Genomic DNA, 16,768 nt, shown 5'->3' with positions numbered 1-16,768 from the left:
GCAGCCTGGGACAGTGGGAGGTGTCCCTGCCCATGGCAGGGGGTGGAATGAGATATCTTGAAGGTCCCTCCCAAGCCAAACCATTCCATGATTCCAGGCCCCACAGCAAGGGAGGGCCCAGCACGAGAAGAGCACTCAGAAATCACCACAAGCAGCAGCCAGACATGGATGGGTTTGCAAGAACTCCCCAAATCACCCCAAATCGCTGGTCCCACCACCACGGCCCTGCTCCAGGCTCCTTCCCAGCACAACAGCTCCAAGCCCCAGCCCAGCCCAGGCATCCCAAGGTCCTGCAGGAGGAACCACGGACCCCACATCACCCCACAACCCCTCTGGGGCCCAGCTGGGACCCCACAAACTCCATGAGCTGAGGTTCTGCCTCCTGCCTCCAGCCTTCCACAGGGACACAGGGAGCAGGAGTGGGAGAGATCCGGGCTGGGTGCTTGTAAGAACAGGGGAATCCTTGAAGTGTCTCACGGGAAAGCAGCTGATCCTTGTGGATCAGGACATGCCTGGGTGCTGGGAGCTGCTGCAGCTCCTCCAGGTGAGCCAGGCTTTGCTTTTGGGGGTGGAAAATCCCACTGGAGCGTGGCTGGGTTAATTCGGGGCTCAGCTCAGGCTCAGCACGGAGGGATGAGCAGCTCCAAGGAGCAGCAGCAGCAGCAGGGAGGAGCAGGCAGGAGGGACGGGGAGAGGAGGCCACACACGGAGCAGTGCAGAGGGAGGAAACTCACGGATGCTCCTGACGGAGGCCCGGGACGGCTTGTCCGACCGGAAAGAGGCGGAAGCTGCTTCCAAACAAAAGAGAGACATGCTTAAACCAACGGGGACAGGCAGGGATCTGTTAGGAGAAACAGCAGGGCCCCCATGCTGTTAGGAACCCGCCGGGATCAGGGAGGGAGGGAGGGATGCAGCGGGATGGAAGACAAGGAGGGAGGGAGGCTTCAGTTTTCCTGTCTGGCACTGACAGCGAGAGGCCCAGGCTGGAGACCCCTCTGGCACATCCCCAAAGCCAACACAGCAAAAAGCTCCTGGGTCCCAGGAGACAAGAGCCCGATCTAGAGACATTCCTGATGTTTTCCAGAGCCACAGCAGGAACATCCTGTGCAGGCAGAGGAGCTGCCCTCCTTCCCTGGGAGGCTGCTCCAGAGGCAGCAGTGAACACCTGGGACAGCATTACCTGAGACTTTGGGGGTGGGGTTGCAGGAGAAGCCCCCGTTGGACTGGTCAGACTCCCTGAAGTCGAAGGTCTCCCTGGGCTTGGGTTTGTATTCCCGCTTGGGACGTGAGGCAGCCTCCCTCATCCTGGGACAGGGGAAAGAAACGTGGAAAAGCGCAGTGAGGAATGGAACAGGATGGGATCAACACGGTGTTTATCCTCCTGGGGGGCTGCACAGGGCAGGAAGGGGTTTGGAGACAGGGATTTGCACAAGTCCCTGTGCCGGAGCCTTTGGAATGTGGGGCTTCCCCAGGGTTTGGAGAGGGCCCACACATCCCAGGTTTTGCTATGGAATGCTCAGGAATTCAGGCCAGCAGAGGACACTCGTGCTGTAGTTTGAAAGCTCAGACTTGGCAGGATCCTCCCAGCTCCTCCCAGCTCAGGGCAGGCGCTGGATCCACTCTGCAGTTTCTCCCAGGAGGGAAGAGCAGCAGGGCTGCATGGCCAGATCCTCCCCAGAGCGGGGAGGCTGAGGAAGGAGAGGCAGGATGAGACTTCCTCAGCCCGGATTTGGGCTGGATCAGACCCCCAACACCCAACTAAATTCAAATCCCACCTGGAGCAGCCACAGGAATTGGCTTTTTCAAGGCTAGGTTGGACAGGGCTCAGAGCAACCTGGGGTAGTGGAAGGTCTCCCTGCTCCATGAGCCCCAAAATCCCTTCCAACCCCATCCACTGTGGGATTCTGGCATTCCAAGGGGGATTCAGGTGTTTGCAGAGGTTTCCAGGGACTCACCTGCGCTTGAGCTTCTCGGCCAGCTCGTCCAGGATCTGCACGGCCTGCCTGTGGTAATCCAGCTGGGCATCCACCAGGGCTGACAGCTGGCTCACCTGCTCGATCTGGGCAACACGGGGCTGGCATCAGCACCTGCTCCCAGCTGGGCACCCCTGCACTGCCCAGGAGGAGCTCTGGGATTCAGCTGAGACCATTCCCTACCACTCTGGGATTCCCAAACCCTTCCCAGTTGTGTTACCCACCCTCACCACCCTCAGAGGAGCGATTTTGGTGCCAGGCACAGACTCTGCTCTGGCCAAGAGCTGGGTCAGGGGCTAAACAAAGGCCCGTCACTCAAATCTGGGCTTTCCCAAAGCAGAATCACACGTGGGAAGAGAGGAGTGGGAATTGGTGTGTAATCAGTGCCTCCCTCAGGAGATCCCACCCCAGGGACACAGAACCCAGCTCTGCTCTCCCACACTCACATCTGTCTCCAGGAGGTTGTGCATGCTGGTCTCTGCCACTTCCTTGGACTCCTCAAACTTCTCCATGGCCTGCCGGAGCTCCTCGTCAGGGATCTTGCCCTGTCGCTTCTTCTTGTAGTCAAAGTCCAGGCGCCTCCCTTCCAGCTTCTTGAGATGGTGCTGGGGGAGGATGGAGAGAACAGGGAAGGGGGAGAAGCCAGAACCTTGGCAGGGCAGCTCCAGTTACAGGCTGAGTTCATTGGTGTCAGAAACCTGATCTCCTGTGGCTCCCACCTTTGCTCCAGGTGGGAGAGAGGCCCCAGGGTGTGATGGGGGAATGATTCCAGACCCTTTCCACTGAGGAAAAGGCTGCAGAGTGGCCCGGGTCTGCTCCCCACAAAGCTTTTTGGGAAGGTGAAGAGCTGTCCTGCTCCTTTCAGCTCCCCAGGAGCTGCAGGGATCTCTGGACAGCAGGAATGTGGGTTCTGGGCACTGCACTCCTGGATCTTAGGGCAGGGATGTTTAAAGCAGCCCCATGGAAATGGGGACAGACAGGCACTGAGGCAGCCCTTGGTGGTTATTTCACAGGCACTGAGGCAGCCCTTGGTGGTTATTTCACCCAGGACAGCACTGACAGTGAAAACTCCCTCAAGAGACTGCCCTGGGAAATTGGAGGTCGGGATGGATCCTGTTACAAGGCCTGCACTTGTCTGTGTGTAGCACACAGGAGCTGCTGAGCTCCCTGTTCTCCCAGTGAGACCCCAGAGGGATCTTTGGGATGCTGAGTAGAGACCTGAGGGGAGCTTGCTCAGAGCTTGGAGCCCAAATTTATCCCATCTGGGAGCTCGCAGCACTAAGAACCCATTTCAGCAAGCCCAGAAGGGAGCTTGGGATGTATCCCCATGGCAGCCTCCATCACACATGGCAAATGGAGAACCATTCCAACCTGCGTGCAGCCTTTTGGGCTGCTCAGGAGCAGCAGGAGCAGCGTTGGGCAGGGAGGAAATACCAGAGAGTCTGGAGGGAGAAAACACACACAGTGCAGGGAATTCCTGCCAGCCCCTGGCTCCCAGCACTCCAGAGCAGGCAGCTCCGCTCCCAAAGAGCCAAAATGCTCAGAGAGCAGGGAGATGAGAGAAAACCATGGGGGTGTTTACCTGGATCTCTTTCAGGTCCTTGTCACACAGGTTCTGCAGGGGATCAATGAAGTTCTGCTTGACCTCGATGTCCAGAGAGTCCTTCACCTCCGCCAGGCGTTTCATGGATTCACCAGCGTCCAGGAGAGCATCCCCTGCAGGGAGAGGGAGAGGGAGAAGGGGATGAAACAGCCTGAGGCCCAGGCATCTGCCTCACATCTCTTCCTTCTTCTGTCGGAACTCAAAATGTCCCTCAGACATTTTTAGAGGTTCCAGGCCTTGGTCAGAAGCATCTGAGACCCTGGCACAGCTGCAAACAGCTGTGATTTTGGGTTTGAGCCATGGAATGACTTACCAACTTTGGAGGTGGAACAAGCAGTCACAAAGGGTTAGATAGGATAGTAAAAGTAGTTACAAAACAGAGGGGAAATTTTTTAGTATTGTACAGGGGGGTTTTAGCACCTGTCCAGGGGGGGGTTTTACTTTGTACATGGGGGTCAGAAGTTCTAAGATGGAGGAAAGTGGGCTGATCCTGTTCTTCCTCCTTCTTCTTCCTCGCCTCCATGTTCTTGGTGATGTTGGCACTCACAGATTGGTTTAGAGTAGAAAAGCACTTTGTAATGTAGGTAGTAGGTATTGGGGGAAAACTATAAACATGTAACACGTAATGTACCATATAAAAGATAGAAAATCACCATTTACTATAGGTAATAGGCATTGGGGAAAACTATAAACATGCAATATGTAATATATCATATAAAAGATAGCAGCAGCCCTGGGTGGTGGGGGAGAAGAAGAAGACAGCAGACAGGGAGGATGTCAGGGTGTGTGTGTGCCTCTGCCCAGGCCGCTGACCAAGCAGCCTCAGCCCGAAAAGAAAATCTTTTAGATACCTCACAATAAACTGCCTTGAGACCCAACAACAAGAGCCTGTGCAGTTTTTCTTTGGAATCACGGGTTGGAGGAGGAATTTCACCACCACATGGGACCCCAGACGAAGCCTGGGGTTCCCACACAAGCCCTGCTGGGTCCCAGAATTGTGGGCTTGGAAGGTTCCTAAAGCCCATCGAGTCCCACCTTGCACCGTCCCAGGTTGCTCCAAGCTGGCTTTGGACAGTCCCACATTTGAAGTCTCTCACTGAAACCTGTTCAGGTCCATCCTTTTCTAAAGCTCTGGCCACTCTGACACTTAAGCCAGCAAAGCATATTCAGTGCTGGCTTTTTAGTGCAGAGAAAACATTTAGAGATGAAATTATTCCTGTGCAGCTTTGGCAAAACAACAATTTCAGCAGTGCATGAACACAGGAAAATACATGAGTGAGAGAGAGAGAGTCAAGGGAAAACATCTCTCCACTGTCCAGCTGGAAAAATCAATAGAACAGAAGTGATATTTCACTTGTAATAACTCTGAAAAACCTGGAAGGGAGGGAATGGAGCCCTCAGTGCTGCTTTAAGGAGGCCATTAAGGAAATAGAGTTTGTTGTGCTCTCCTAAAAGCTTCCTTCCCTTGCTCTCCTCAGTCCCTGTGAGCCAGGATTGATGCAGAGCTCTGAGCTGGCCAGGCAGGATCTCCAAAATCCTCTGTCAGCCCCAAAAGCAGCCAGAGGTTTTTAATTTTCCTGAGGCAAGGCAGCTCCTCCCTGCCCTGGCAGAGCCAGCTGTGCTGCCAGGGGCCATCACGTGTGCTGGGGATTAAAACTGATGTCACCAAAAGGCTTCACCCCCTCCTCCCTGCCAGTCACACGTGGCTCCAAGGAACAGCCAGAAGATTTCTTGGCTTCAGCCTCACAATGGAATCACAGCAAGGTTTGGCTTGGAAGGGATCCTTAAGAGCTCTGTGAAACTCCCGATTTTGCTCCATCCCATTGCTGATTTTCTGCTCAGTTTGGAGGGAAGTTTTTATTTCATGTGCAAATTTATCTCGGTGTTTAATAAGAAAGTGGATTGAGATGCAGGATATCTGGGATCACAGAATAACAGAATGGTTTGGGATGGAAGGAGCTTAAAGATCATCCAGTCCCACTTTCCACTATCCCAGGCTGCTCCAGCCTGGCCTTGGACACTTCCAGGGATTCAGGGGCAGCTGCAGCTGCTCTGGGCACCCCGTGCCAGGGCCTCACCCTCCTCACAAGCAGGAATTTTTTCCAATATCCCATCTAAACCTCCTCTCTTTCCCTTGGAATCTGCTCACTCTGGAAGCTTCTGAACCCCTTTTAAGCCCCACACACTTGTTCAGTGTTCAAAGTTCACCCAAACCCTTTCAGAATTCAGAGTTCCACCTCCGAAATGGATAAGGCCCCACTCCCCCTCCACAGTCCTGGGGGGCACTCACCGAAGTTGGAATCCTCTCCCAGCTCCTTCCCATAGCGGATCATGCACTCCCCCAGCAGCCCCTCGGACTGGGGGTACCCGGGGTTCTTCACCTGCCCACGGATCTTGGACATCGTGTTGAGCATGGTGAGCTTGGCTCTGGAAGCTGCCGCACAAACACCTCAGCCTCTGCCACCTCTGTGTTCCCTGCATCCCTCAGAAAGTCTTTTCCCCCCTCCCCGTTACACCCAAAGCCAAGAGGCTCCGTTGTCTCCATCCCCCAGAAATATTCCTCACTTCTTTTCCAAGACAGAAAGCAAAAATAGTTCCCCACTGCTTGGCCAGGAATGGCCAAAGGAGTTTCCCCAGCCCTCCCAGGGTCCCTGGAGTGCTCTCAGAGCAGCTGGTTGGAAGGATGCAGGGCTGACAGAGCCAGCCACCCCTTCCCAGCCCACAAACACCATTTTCCCTGCACATTCTGAGAAGAACGGGTCCCCTCAGGGCCTCTCTAGCTGCATCTGTTCTATCCCAGCTCAGCAGCCTGGATTTAGGGAAGGAGGGGTACCCAGATCTCCCCCTGATCCAAACCTGGAGCAAAAGGGACCTCCCTGATCTCCCTGGAAAGCTGGGAAGGGGACAGGAGAGGTGCAGGTCCTCACCTGGGTTGGGCTGGAGGTACTCTATGGTTCTGGTGAGAACTTCTGTCACAGCCTTGCTGGTCACGTCCACTTTCTGCAGGAGACACAAGAGCCCAGTGAGCATCAGCTCAGGGATTCAGCCAATCCCACAGGAGCCACGGGGTGGTTTTGGGGATTCCCCTGGTTCCCCACTTGTGGGAATGCAGGGCTTCCCTCTGGCTGCCCTGGGACCCTGGCAGGGGTCAGGAACCCCCTGGACAGAGCCCCCAGAGACACTGGCTGTGATCTCTGTCCATGGAAAAGAGTTTTCAATCTTACAGGATCAATTACCAGCTCTGAGTGTTCGATATCAGTAATAATTAAGTGTGGCACGGGTGCAAAAGTAAAATTTTAGGATTCTAGATGAGGGGTGCAAAGGGGACAAGGTGGAGGAAATTGGGTGTGCCTTGTCCTTTTTCTCCTTCTTCATGCCCTCCATGTCTCACTGTGGGGTTGGCATTTTTCTGTTGGCTCAGGCTGGGGACACACTGTCCAACGTGGGTGACAGATATTGGCACGTTCTTGTAAATCCAGCCCAGGGAGTTTCTGGTATTTAATGTTTGTCACATCCCACTGAGGGATGTTACAATTTAAAATAAATTTACAATTTATATTGTAAATGCAGCCCAGGGAGTTTCTGGTATTTAATGTTTGTCACATCCCACTGAGGGCAGAGCCCCACACGCTGCCCTGCAGGACAGAGCTGGGCAGGGCAGCAGAACATGTGAGAGATAAACAGAATAAACAACCTGGAAACCAGCACAGACCAATTATGGCTGATTCTTTGAAAGACAGAGACTTTTACAATCTCAGAATCATCAATATTACAGATCCTGACACCCACTCACTTTTTCCATCTCTTTGAAGTCATCGTCCAACTTGGTCCCTTCGGCCCCTCCGACCTTCTCGCTGACCAGCTGTGGAGAAAGAACAAGGGAGGGGGGTCAGGCACTGATGGAACCTTCCCACCTCAAGGAGGAATTCCTTGGGAGAAAATGGCAACAGGGATGCTCACACAGCACCTGCAAGAGAAAGGAGGTGGCAGGAACAGCCCAAAGCCACTCAAAAAAAACCCCACCAAAGCCCCAAACATCCCTGAGCACCCAAAGCTTGGTTCAGGCAGGATGTTCCTCACCCACCAGGAGCTCCACAGCTCCCTAAAATCCCAGCCCACGGCTCCAACTCCGACGCCAGCTGGGAAAAAACAAGCAGCACAAACGTCTCTCAGCTCCATTTGGAGCCAAGGACTGAGCTTCACACACGGCAAAATCCAAGTGAACAGGGAATGAACACGCTCAGCTCCCAGCAGGCAGCACAGAGCAGCCTGGGGAGAGCACAGACACCACTCTGGAACTGCTGGAGCAACTCAGGGGCTGGAATTCTTTGTCAGAGACGTTTGACAAGCTGGGAAGTCAAGGCTCATTTCATGGGAAAGCCTCAGCAGCTTTTGAGGGGATCCTCCAGTGCAAGAACAGCCCCAGGCCCTGACCTGCAGCGTTCCCTGCCCAGGGGTGACCAAATGTGGGAATGCAGAGCTTCCCTCTGGCTGCCCTGGCAAGTCTGGGACCCTGGCAGGGGTCAGAACCCCCTGGGCAGAGCCCCCAGAGACACTGGCTGTGATCTCTGTCCATGGAAAAGAGTTTTCAATCTTACAGGATCAATTACCAGCTCTGAGGGTTTGATATCAGTAATAATTAAGTGTGGCACGGGTGCAAAAGTAAAATTTTAGGATTCTAGATGAGGGGTCCAAAGGGGACAAGATGGAGGAAATTGGGTGTGCCTTGTCCTTTTTCTCCTTCTTCATGCCCTCCATGTCTCACTGTGGTGTTGGCATTTTCCTGTTGGTTCAGGCTGGGGACACACTGTCCAACGTAGGTGACAGATATTGGCACGTTCTTGTAAATGCAGCCCAGGGAGTTTCTGGTATTTAATGTTTGTCACATCCCACTGAGGGCAGAGCCCCACACGCTGCCCTGCAGGACAGAGCTGGGCAGGGCAGCAGAACATGTGAGAGATCAACAGAATAAACAACCTGGAAACCAGCACAGACCAATTATGGCTTTGATTTGGCAGTGGGGCAGAAAGACAGAGACTTTTACAATCCCAAAATCATCAATACCTCAGATTCCAACAACCAATGGCCCCAGCAACCCACCCCAAAGTGTCCTTCCCTGCAGCCCAGGCAGGGCAATGTTCCCCTCCCAGCCCCTGCACTGCCTGGGGATGCAGGAATGGGAACTGGCCAAAATTGGAATCATGCCTGAGGTTGGAAAAGATCTCCAAGACCGTGGAGTCCGACCATGTCCACCCCTAAGCCATGTCCCCAGGTGCCACATCCGTGTGTTTTTTGGACACCTCCAGGGGTGGGGATTCCAGCACTGCTCTGGGCAGCTGTGCCAATGCCTGGCCACCCTTTCCATGAACAAATTTTCCCTGATTTCCAATCTAAACCTTCCCTGGTGCAACTTGAGGCCGTTTCCTCCTGTCCTGTTGTTCCGACCCCCACCTGGCTCCACCCTCCCTCAGGGAGTCGTGGGGAGCAATTAGTGATTATTTTGCCCCAGACAACAGCAAATTCCCCATCCAGACATCCAAAGTGCTCTGGGAAAGCTGGCAGTGGCTCCCAGGGCTCCACGCCTGCCCCGGGGCATTGCCAGGATTCCTCCTGTCTGTGCTGAAAACTCCAGATCTGAAGGAACAATCGGGTTTGTTTACTTCAACATCAAATATTTGATTTTTATCGAGGCTTTCTTCCTCTGGAACACTCCTGCTCCCATGAGGATACAAAATGGGACTGGATGTTTTCTGAGGAAGAGGGATCTCTTTAGGGAATTAAACGGGTTCAGAAGCACCTGGAGACACCAAACAAGCCCCAGGGAAGGGAAGGGAAGGGAAGGGAAGGGAAGGGAAGGGAAGGGAAGGGAAGGGAAGGGAAGGGAAGGGAAGGGAAGGGAAGGGAAGGGAAGGGAAGGGAAGGGAAGGGAAGGGAAGGGAAGGGAAGGGAAGGGAAGGGGAAATAGGAAAGGAAAACGAGAGAGGAAAGGAAGGAAAGCTCTCCTGGTTCACCCAGCTCTGGATTTCACTCTCCTACTCTCACCCTCTGATAAGGGACACAGGACACAGCCAGAGTGAACCAGGCTGGGCAATCTCTGCTCCTTGCTCCCCATTCCCTGTTCCCCAATCCCTGCTTCCCTGCTCCCATTCCCTGCTCTCAATCCCTGCTCTCAATCCCTGCTCCCTGCTCCCATTCCCTGCTCCTCAATCCCTGCTCTCAATCCCTGCTCCCATTCCCTGCTCCTGTGCAGCCCTCGGCAGCAGCTCCAGGGGACAGATCCCATCACTCCCAGCAGATGGAGAACCCATCCCAGTGGGATTTCCTGCTTTCCTTAGACACCAGGGGTGCCAGCACACCCCCCAGCCCCGAGCTGGCCAGGCACACTTCTCTCTGGAGCCTGGAAAACACCCCAGGAGCAGCTGCCAGGCCAAGCTCAGCAGGGCTCAGCTCTGCCCCTGTCCCCTGCCAAGAATCCCGCTGCCAGAACGGGATCCCCTCCACCAAGGTGGCACCCCCAGAAACCTTCTCTGTGCCCTAACACACCTGGGAAGGGTGCAGCCATCCCAAGCAGTTCCAATCCCACTTTTCTCCCAGGATTTGTGGCTTGGGAAGCTGTGAATAACAAATAACCCCTGCCAGGACTCTGCTCTGAAGAGCTCGCCTGCCAGGCTGCCAGAATCCATCCCCACAGCCATTCCGGAGGCTCCACACCCTCTGGAAAGCCCAGGGAAGTGAAGGAAGCAAAACCCCCTCATTTCCAGACTAATTTAATCCTCCTTTTGACGTCCAAGAAGTGCTGCTGCTGCCCTGCTGGGAGGGAATAATAAGATTGAGGTTCTCTCCCTGCTGGCTCTAATTAAAGTGGGAGGCGTCAGCACGGGAGGAGAGGAGGAGGGAATCCACCCCCACATCCCCCAAACCCATCAGGAAGGGAGACAAACCAACACAGATCCCCCCAGACACGAGCCTGGAGGAGCTGTCAGCAGCTCCTGGTTTAAGCTGGAGCCTCACCACACTCAGGGAGCCCAATTTCCAAGGTGCCCCATTGTGCATCCCCATTGTGCTGCCCACAAAGGGCCTGGGAGGGATGGGAAGGGGGTGGCTGCCTTGCCCTGGCCTCTCCAGGATGGATGGATGGATGGATGGAAGGAAGGAAGGAAGGAAGGGTTTATCCATACATTGTTTGGCCTAAGGGAACTGCAAAGCAGTTGGAGGAATGCTGGCGCTGCAGATCCCAGCAGCCCTTCCCCCAGGAAGCAGCCATGGGACTTTTTGGAGGATGTGCTGACAATTCTTCTACATTTTGATTTCTTGAGCAGCCAGGAGAAGGTTTGGGATACATCCCTGCTCCCCTGGTTGGGATCTCACCTCTCCCGAAGCCAGACTGGGAAAGGATGGTGAGAGCAGACATGGAAATGGTTAAAAACCAAAGCAAAGCAAAGCAAAGCAAACCAAATCAAACCAAACCAAACCAAACCATTCCCTGGGAGTGGAAGAGCAGAACAAGTCTGGCCTCCCTGGTTTCTGGATGGGGAAACATCCAATGGGTTCACCCTGGGAGCAGCAAGAGCCTTTGGCCAAACACTTCCCAGAGCAAATATTGGCCCAGGGCGCTGCAGCTGGCACAATCTGTGCCACTTGGCTGCTCCTGGCAGATATTTCACCTGGAATTCCACCCACAGGGAGGTGAGAGGTGAGGGAGCCTGTGTCCATCAGCTGAGGAGGCAGGAGCACACCCCGCTCGCTCCCAGCTGGGTTTAATTAAAAGGATGCAGCTCAAATGGGCCCCAGATGGCTCCAGCCTGAGGTGGGGGTGCAGGGAGGTGCCCCAGGTTCCTGGGAGCTCAGCATCCAGCCAGGCTCATCATCAGGAGAGCTCATCCAGAGGGACTGGACACAGCCTCTCTCCACCCAAAGCTGCTCCAGCCATGCTCCACAGCTTCATTTTGGAGCTTCATTTTGGGGGATTCCTGCAGATTCCTTGGCAGGGCTCATCCAGAGGGACTGGACACAGCCCCTCTCCATCCAAAGCTGCTCCAGCCATGCTTCATTCTGGAGCTCACAGGGGATTCCTTCAGATTCCTTGGCAGGGCTCATCCAGAGGGTTTGGACACAGCCCCTCTCCACCCAAATCTTGTCCAGCCACGCTTAATTTTGGAGCTCATGGGGGATTCCTGCAGATTCCTTGTCAGGGGTCATCTAGAAGGATTGGACACAGCCTCTCTCCACCCAAAGCTGCTCCACAGCTTCATTTTGGAGCTCACAGGGGACTCCTTCAGATTCCTTGGCAGATTCCTTGTCAGGGCTTAACCAGAGGGATTGGAGACAGCCCCTCTCCACCCAAGGTTCCTCCAGCCATGCTCCACAGCTTCATTTTGGAGCTTCATTTTGGGGAATTCCTTCAGATTCCTTGGCAGGGGCGTGGGAATGGCAGCAATCCTGACTTCCCCTTGTGGGGGAAGATCTCGGGAAGGAAAGAGCTGCTGCTGGAAGGAGCCAGGGTGGCCAGGGGAGAGGCAGGAATGGTGTGTGTGCATGGAGAGGGGCCAGGAGGGATGCCCAGGGATCCTCCTGGCAGCTGGACTGGGGAAGGAAGGTGGGAATGCTGCACAGCTGCTCCCGGCTCCCAGGAGTCTGGCTGGGATGTGCCTGGGGAAATTCGGGAGCACGGAAGGTTAGGAGGGATTTTGGGAGCAGAGCTGGGCAGTCCCAGCTGGGGAATTCCTGCATCGCTTCAGGTGGAGAGAATAAAAGGTGATTTTTGGGCTGCAGCATCAGCAAAATTCCTGATAAACCTGGGAAGGTGCCAGCAGCCAAAATTCCCCTGCTGAGGAGCTCCTCAAAAGCTGGAGAAGGGCAGAATTCCAGCACAGCCACCCTGAAGGTCTCATCTGCCCAGCTCGTGGATGAGCGAGCCCAAATCCGTGTTATTCTCTGCTGATCACCAGCTTCCCCACGGGATTTCACAGACCTCATTTTGCTATTTTGCTCTCCAGCCTTTAAATATTTTAAAATGGGAAATTATCCCTAATTCCCTCAGCCTCAAACAAGCAAAACACACCAAGAGAAGCCCAAAAATCAGGGCTTTTTTTAAACTCACTTTCTTTTTTTTCCCATCGCAGTCAGCTCTATTTATAACACATCAAACATTCGCCATCCTTGCAATCAAAACAGTTCCCTACAGTCGACTGAAAACCTTATTCCTGCAGACTCTGGGGTATCAAAGCCTTCCTCTTCCTCCCCTCCACCCTCCCAACAGCAAGTTCCCCTCAAGAAACACAGAAAGAAACCCACAGATGAGCAAAGAGAGAAGCAGCTCTACCCTGGCTCCCTTCATCCCAGCCCAGGGTGAAAAGCCAGCCCACAAACCCAGGGAAAAAGGGGTGGGAATGTTCTGAACCCCCAAAGCTCAGCACAGGAGGAGGAGTGAAGGAAACCCGGGGTTAACTGGGATTGCTGGTGCCCAGTTTAATCGTGCCCAATGGCACAGATTTGTGGGATGCTCCATAAAACCTAAACAGAGGCACCAGCACCTCCCCAGCTTGGCAGGGTGTGACTCTGGGCATTCAGCTTCGTTTTGGGTCATGCCCATCATCCTGCAGAGCCAACGTGACCCTGCCCAGCTCCGGGGGTGTGTGTGAGCCTGGGAACACAGCACGGGCCTTCAGCCACTCAGCCAGTGGGGCCTGGCAATGGCAGGGCTGGAAAGATCCCAAAACCTCCTGGAAAAACACAGCAGCCCAGCTGCAGCGCCGGGAAAAGCCTGGGGGTTCTCCTGGAGTGCCCCACATGGCTCTGCTGCCACGCAGCTCCCTGCAGAACCAGCTGGTCCTGGGAGGTGTCCTGGGCCACCCCGGGATCCCAGTCCTGGTGGGAACAGCCCAGCCCTGGATCCCATCCCAGGATCCCATCCCAGGATCCCAGCTCTGATGGGCTCAGCCCATCCCAGGATCCCAGCCCTGGTGGGCTCAGTCCATCCTGGGATCCCATCCCAGGATCCCAGCCCTGGTGGGCTCAGCCCATCCTGGGATCCCATCCCTGTGGGCTCAGCCCATCTCAGGACCCCACCCCAGGACCCCATCCCAGGATCCCAGCCCTGGTGGGAACAGCCCAGCCCTGGATCTCAGCCCATCCTGGGTTCCCAGCCCTGGATCCCAGCACATCCCAGGATCCCATCCCAGGATCCCATCCCAGGATCCCAGTCCTGGTGGGCTCAGCCCATCCTGGGATCTCAGCCCATGCCGGGATCCCAGCCCTGGTGGGATCATCCCATCCCAGGATCCCATCCCAGGATTCCATCCCAGGACCCCATCCCAGGATTCCACCCCAGGATCCCATCCCAGGATTCCATCCCAGGACCCCATCCCAGGATCCCATCCCAGGATCCCAGTCCTGGTGGGCTCAGCCCATCCTGGGATCTCAGCCCATGCCGGGATCCCAGCCCTGGTGGGATCATCCCATCCCAGGATCCCATCCCAGGATCCCACCCCAGGACCCCATCCCAGGATCCCATCCCAGGACCCCATCCCAGGATCCCATCCCAGGATCCCATCCCAGGATCCCAGCCCTGGTGCCTGCCCCAGAGCAGCAGCAGCCCAGCTTGGGGCGAGCTGGGCACACCCACAGCCCAGCTCACACTGGTCTGAGCAGCTCCTGACCTACTTTGAGCAGAAGAAAACAGATCCCAGTGTTTATTGTGCAGAGCAGGGGAGGAACAATTGCCTCCAGCCTTGGAGGAGGGAGGCATGCTCCCAAGCTCCCAGAGGCTGCCCCATCCCTGGCAGTGCCCAAGGCCAGCTTGGATGGAGCCTGGAGCAGCCTGGGACAGTCCAAGGTGTCCCTGCCATGGCAGGGTGGGACTGTGGGACCTGCAAGGTCCCTTCCAACCCAAACCACGCCGTGACCCGGGGATTTCTCACATCCCCTCCTGGCAAACCGGAGGAGGAGGAACAGCAGCCAGAGCTCTCAGCTCCAGCCCCTCTAAGCACACCCTGCTGCTGGCTCCAGATGGATCCCTATGGATCTGACCTGCCTGGGGGCACCTGGACACCCCACCAGGCACTCTACTGTCAGATCTTCCAGAGGAACAGCTCCCAGGAACATTTCCACCCCATCAGCCAACCCTCAGCCTCCTCCTGCAGCTCCTTCCTTGTGTTTTTCCCACTCCCATCTTCCAGTCCTGGCTGAGCCTTGCACCCAAGTGCTGGGGATGAGCTCCACCATGGAACCACGGAATGTCTGGCTCGGAAAACACTCGTGCCAAGGCACCTGAGGTGCTTGGCTGCCTCCAGACACGTGCTCAGGGAAAACGTGTCTCAGAACAGCCCGAGCTTCCCACCCCCTCAGCAGCTGAGACGGAGATCTCTCCCCTCCCCAGAGCACCACAGGAATTCCTTGATCTGGAGCAGGAAGGTCAGGCTGGAACAATGAACAGCTCCTTCCCTTCCCTCTGCCCAGGAGGAAAGGCTTCCCAGGGACCTCGGGTCGTGAGCTTATCCTATGGAAAAGGCAAGGAAGAGCTGCACAGGGAAGAACTGCACAGGCGGCTCTCCTGGAGCCACCTGCCAGCCCTCCTCCTCCTCCTCCTCCTCCTCCTCAGGATCGGGTGACTCATCTCCATCCAGCAGATGGGCTGCAGGAATGAGGGCAGGGGGAATTAAAGGCAAACCCAGGATTGCAGCAGCAGCAGCAGCAGCAGCAGGCAGCCAAGGGCACTGGGAGGATGCTCTGCAATGCAGCTGCTCCTTCCTGCCTTTGGGAATTCCTCCTCTCCTGGGCTGCAGAGCTCAAACCCTGCCTGGGAGCCCTGGTTAGCAGGCTGCCTGCTCGCTGGGGTGAGCTCGCAGCTCTTTTTGCCAGCAGGAGACAGAGAAGGGCACAACCCTCCCTGCAGAGAAGTCTCATCCCAAAGGATGAAGGTTTCCATAGGAGTCTTGGAATGCTCGTGCTGGAGGGATGGAGGCACCTCCCAACAGCCATTTGCAACCTGTTTTCTCCTGTTATTAATTCTCACGCGCTCCAAACCAAACCAGACACAATTTCTGCTCAGCTGGGAAAAAAAAAAAATCATGGAATTGGGTCAAGTTCCAGGGAAAACACCAACACGTATGGAGCAGTGTGGCAAGCACATTTCTGCCCCTCTCAGGATTTTTCATAGAGGTGCACGGAGAGAAATGAAAAAGAAAACAATTTCTATTTCTGCTCTTTGTTTTTCCTATGTGGAATGTGTTTGGAGAATTGTTTACCTGGGGTGATGCTTGGTTGGATTCTGGTGAGGATTGTTTGAGCCTGGTGGCCAATCCAACCCACCTGGGGCTGGACTCTCAGAGAGGGTTACAAGTTGTGTGAGAGTTAGAGAAATTAGTATGGAGTTTGAGTATCCTCCTTTTATATAGTATATTAATGTATTTTAGCACAGTTAAAATAAAGAAATAATTCACCCTTCTGAATTGAGTCAGACATTGTCATTTCTCCCCACTGGCTTCACCTGCATTTACAACAGAGCAGCAGCAGCTCCTCTCTCCCCTCACACACTTCCAGTGACTTCAGCAATTGAGAGGAAGCTCACCAAACTGAGGGGAAACATGGAATATTTGCCTTGCAAGCAGACTTCCTGCACAGCCTGCCCGTGTCCCATCCCAGTGAATCACAGCCTGGCTTTCCCAAAGCTGCTGAGCCATCACTCCTGGGCAGCTCCACCCAGCCCCAGCCCTGGGGCAGCAGAGCCAGCAGCTCCTCGCCCTCCAAGGAGGCTCCTGAGATGGGACAGAGAAGTGCAAAGCACTAAAAGTGCTTCCCAGGAATCACAATTCTTGTTTTTCCCAGCTGCAAAGCTTCAGGGCGAGCAGCCTTGTCCTGCAGTCAGCGTTTGGAGGGTCGGCCCACACGGTGCTCGGAGGGATTTCCCAAGAAACAAGGGGGAAAAGAGGGAAAGGAGGGTGTAAGACACCTGTAAATCCTTGGAAGGAACACCAAGCAGAAAAAAGGGATTTCTGCTCCCTGTGAAAACCAGGAAAAACACCTCCTTGAGGTGCTGGGCTCACCCAAAGCGAGGATACAGCAGGAGGCAAGAGGCTGTCGGGAGCTGGGAAGGAGCCAGGAAAACTCTGGATTTGCAGGGTGATGGGACACGAAGAACTGCTGGGACACGGCTCTACAGCCAGCAGGGAGATCAAAAAAAAAACCCAAATCC

General features: G+C 55.0%; 1 protein-coding gene across 2 annotated transcripts in view; it reads right to left on the bottom strand.

Annotated features, from left to right (window-relative positions):
* SH3GL1 (SH3 domain containing GRB2 like 1, endophilin A2) overlaps positions 1-16,768 on the bottom strand; it is a 28,737-nt gene that overhangs the window by 2,973 nt on the left and 8,996 nt on the right. The window contains exons 2-9 of one of the 2 annotated variants that reach the window (XM_077788811.1): positions 7,370-7,438; positions 6,504-6,576; positions 5,867-6,010; positions 3,556-3,689; positions 2,420-2,578; positions 1,956-2,059; positions 1,181-1,305; positions 735-788 (exon numbers count right to left, since the gene is read on the bottom strand). In XM_077788811.1, the coding sequence (XP_077644937.1) occupies positions 735-788; positions 1,181-1,305; positions 1,956-2,059; positions 2,420-2,578; positions 3,556-3,689; positions 5,867-6,010; positions 6,504-6,576; positions 7,370-7,438 (862 nt within the window). The remainder of the gene's footprint in view (positions 1-734; positions 789-1,180; positions 1,306-1,955; positions 2,060-2,419; positions 2,579-3,555; positions 3,690-5,866; positions 6,011-6,503; positions 6,577-7,369; positions 7,439-16,768) is intronic. The other variant, XM_077788812.1, reaches the window with a different exon arrangement.

The sequence above is a fragment of the Lonchura striata genome, chromosome 28, assembly GCF_046129695.1.
Source record: "Lonchura striata isolate bLonStr1 chromosome 28, bLonStr1.mat, whole genome shotgun sequence".
NCBI lineage: Eukaryota > Metazoa > Chordata > Aves > Passeriformes > Estrildidae > Lonchura > Lonchura striata.
The sequence above is the reverse complement of the archived record's forward strand: the minus strand, read 5'-3'. Positions and strand labels throughout refer to the sequence as shown.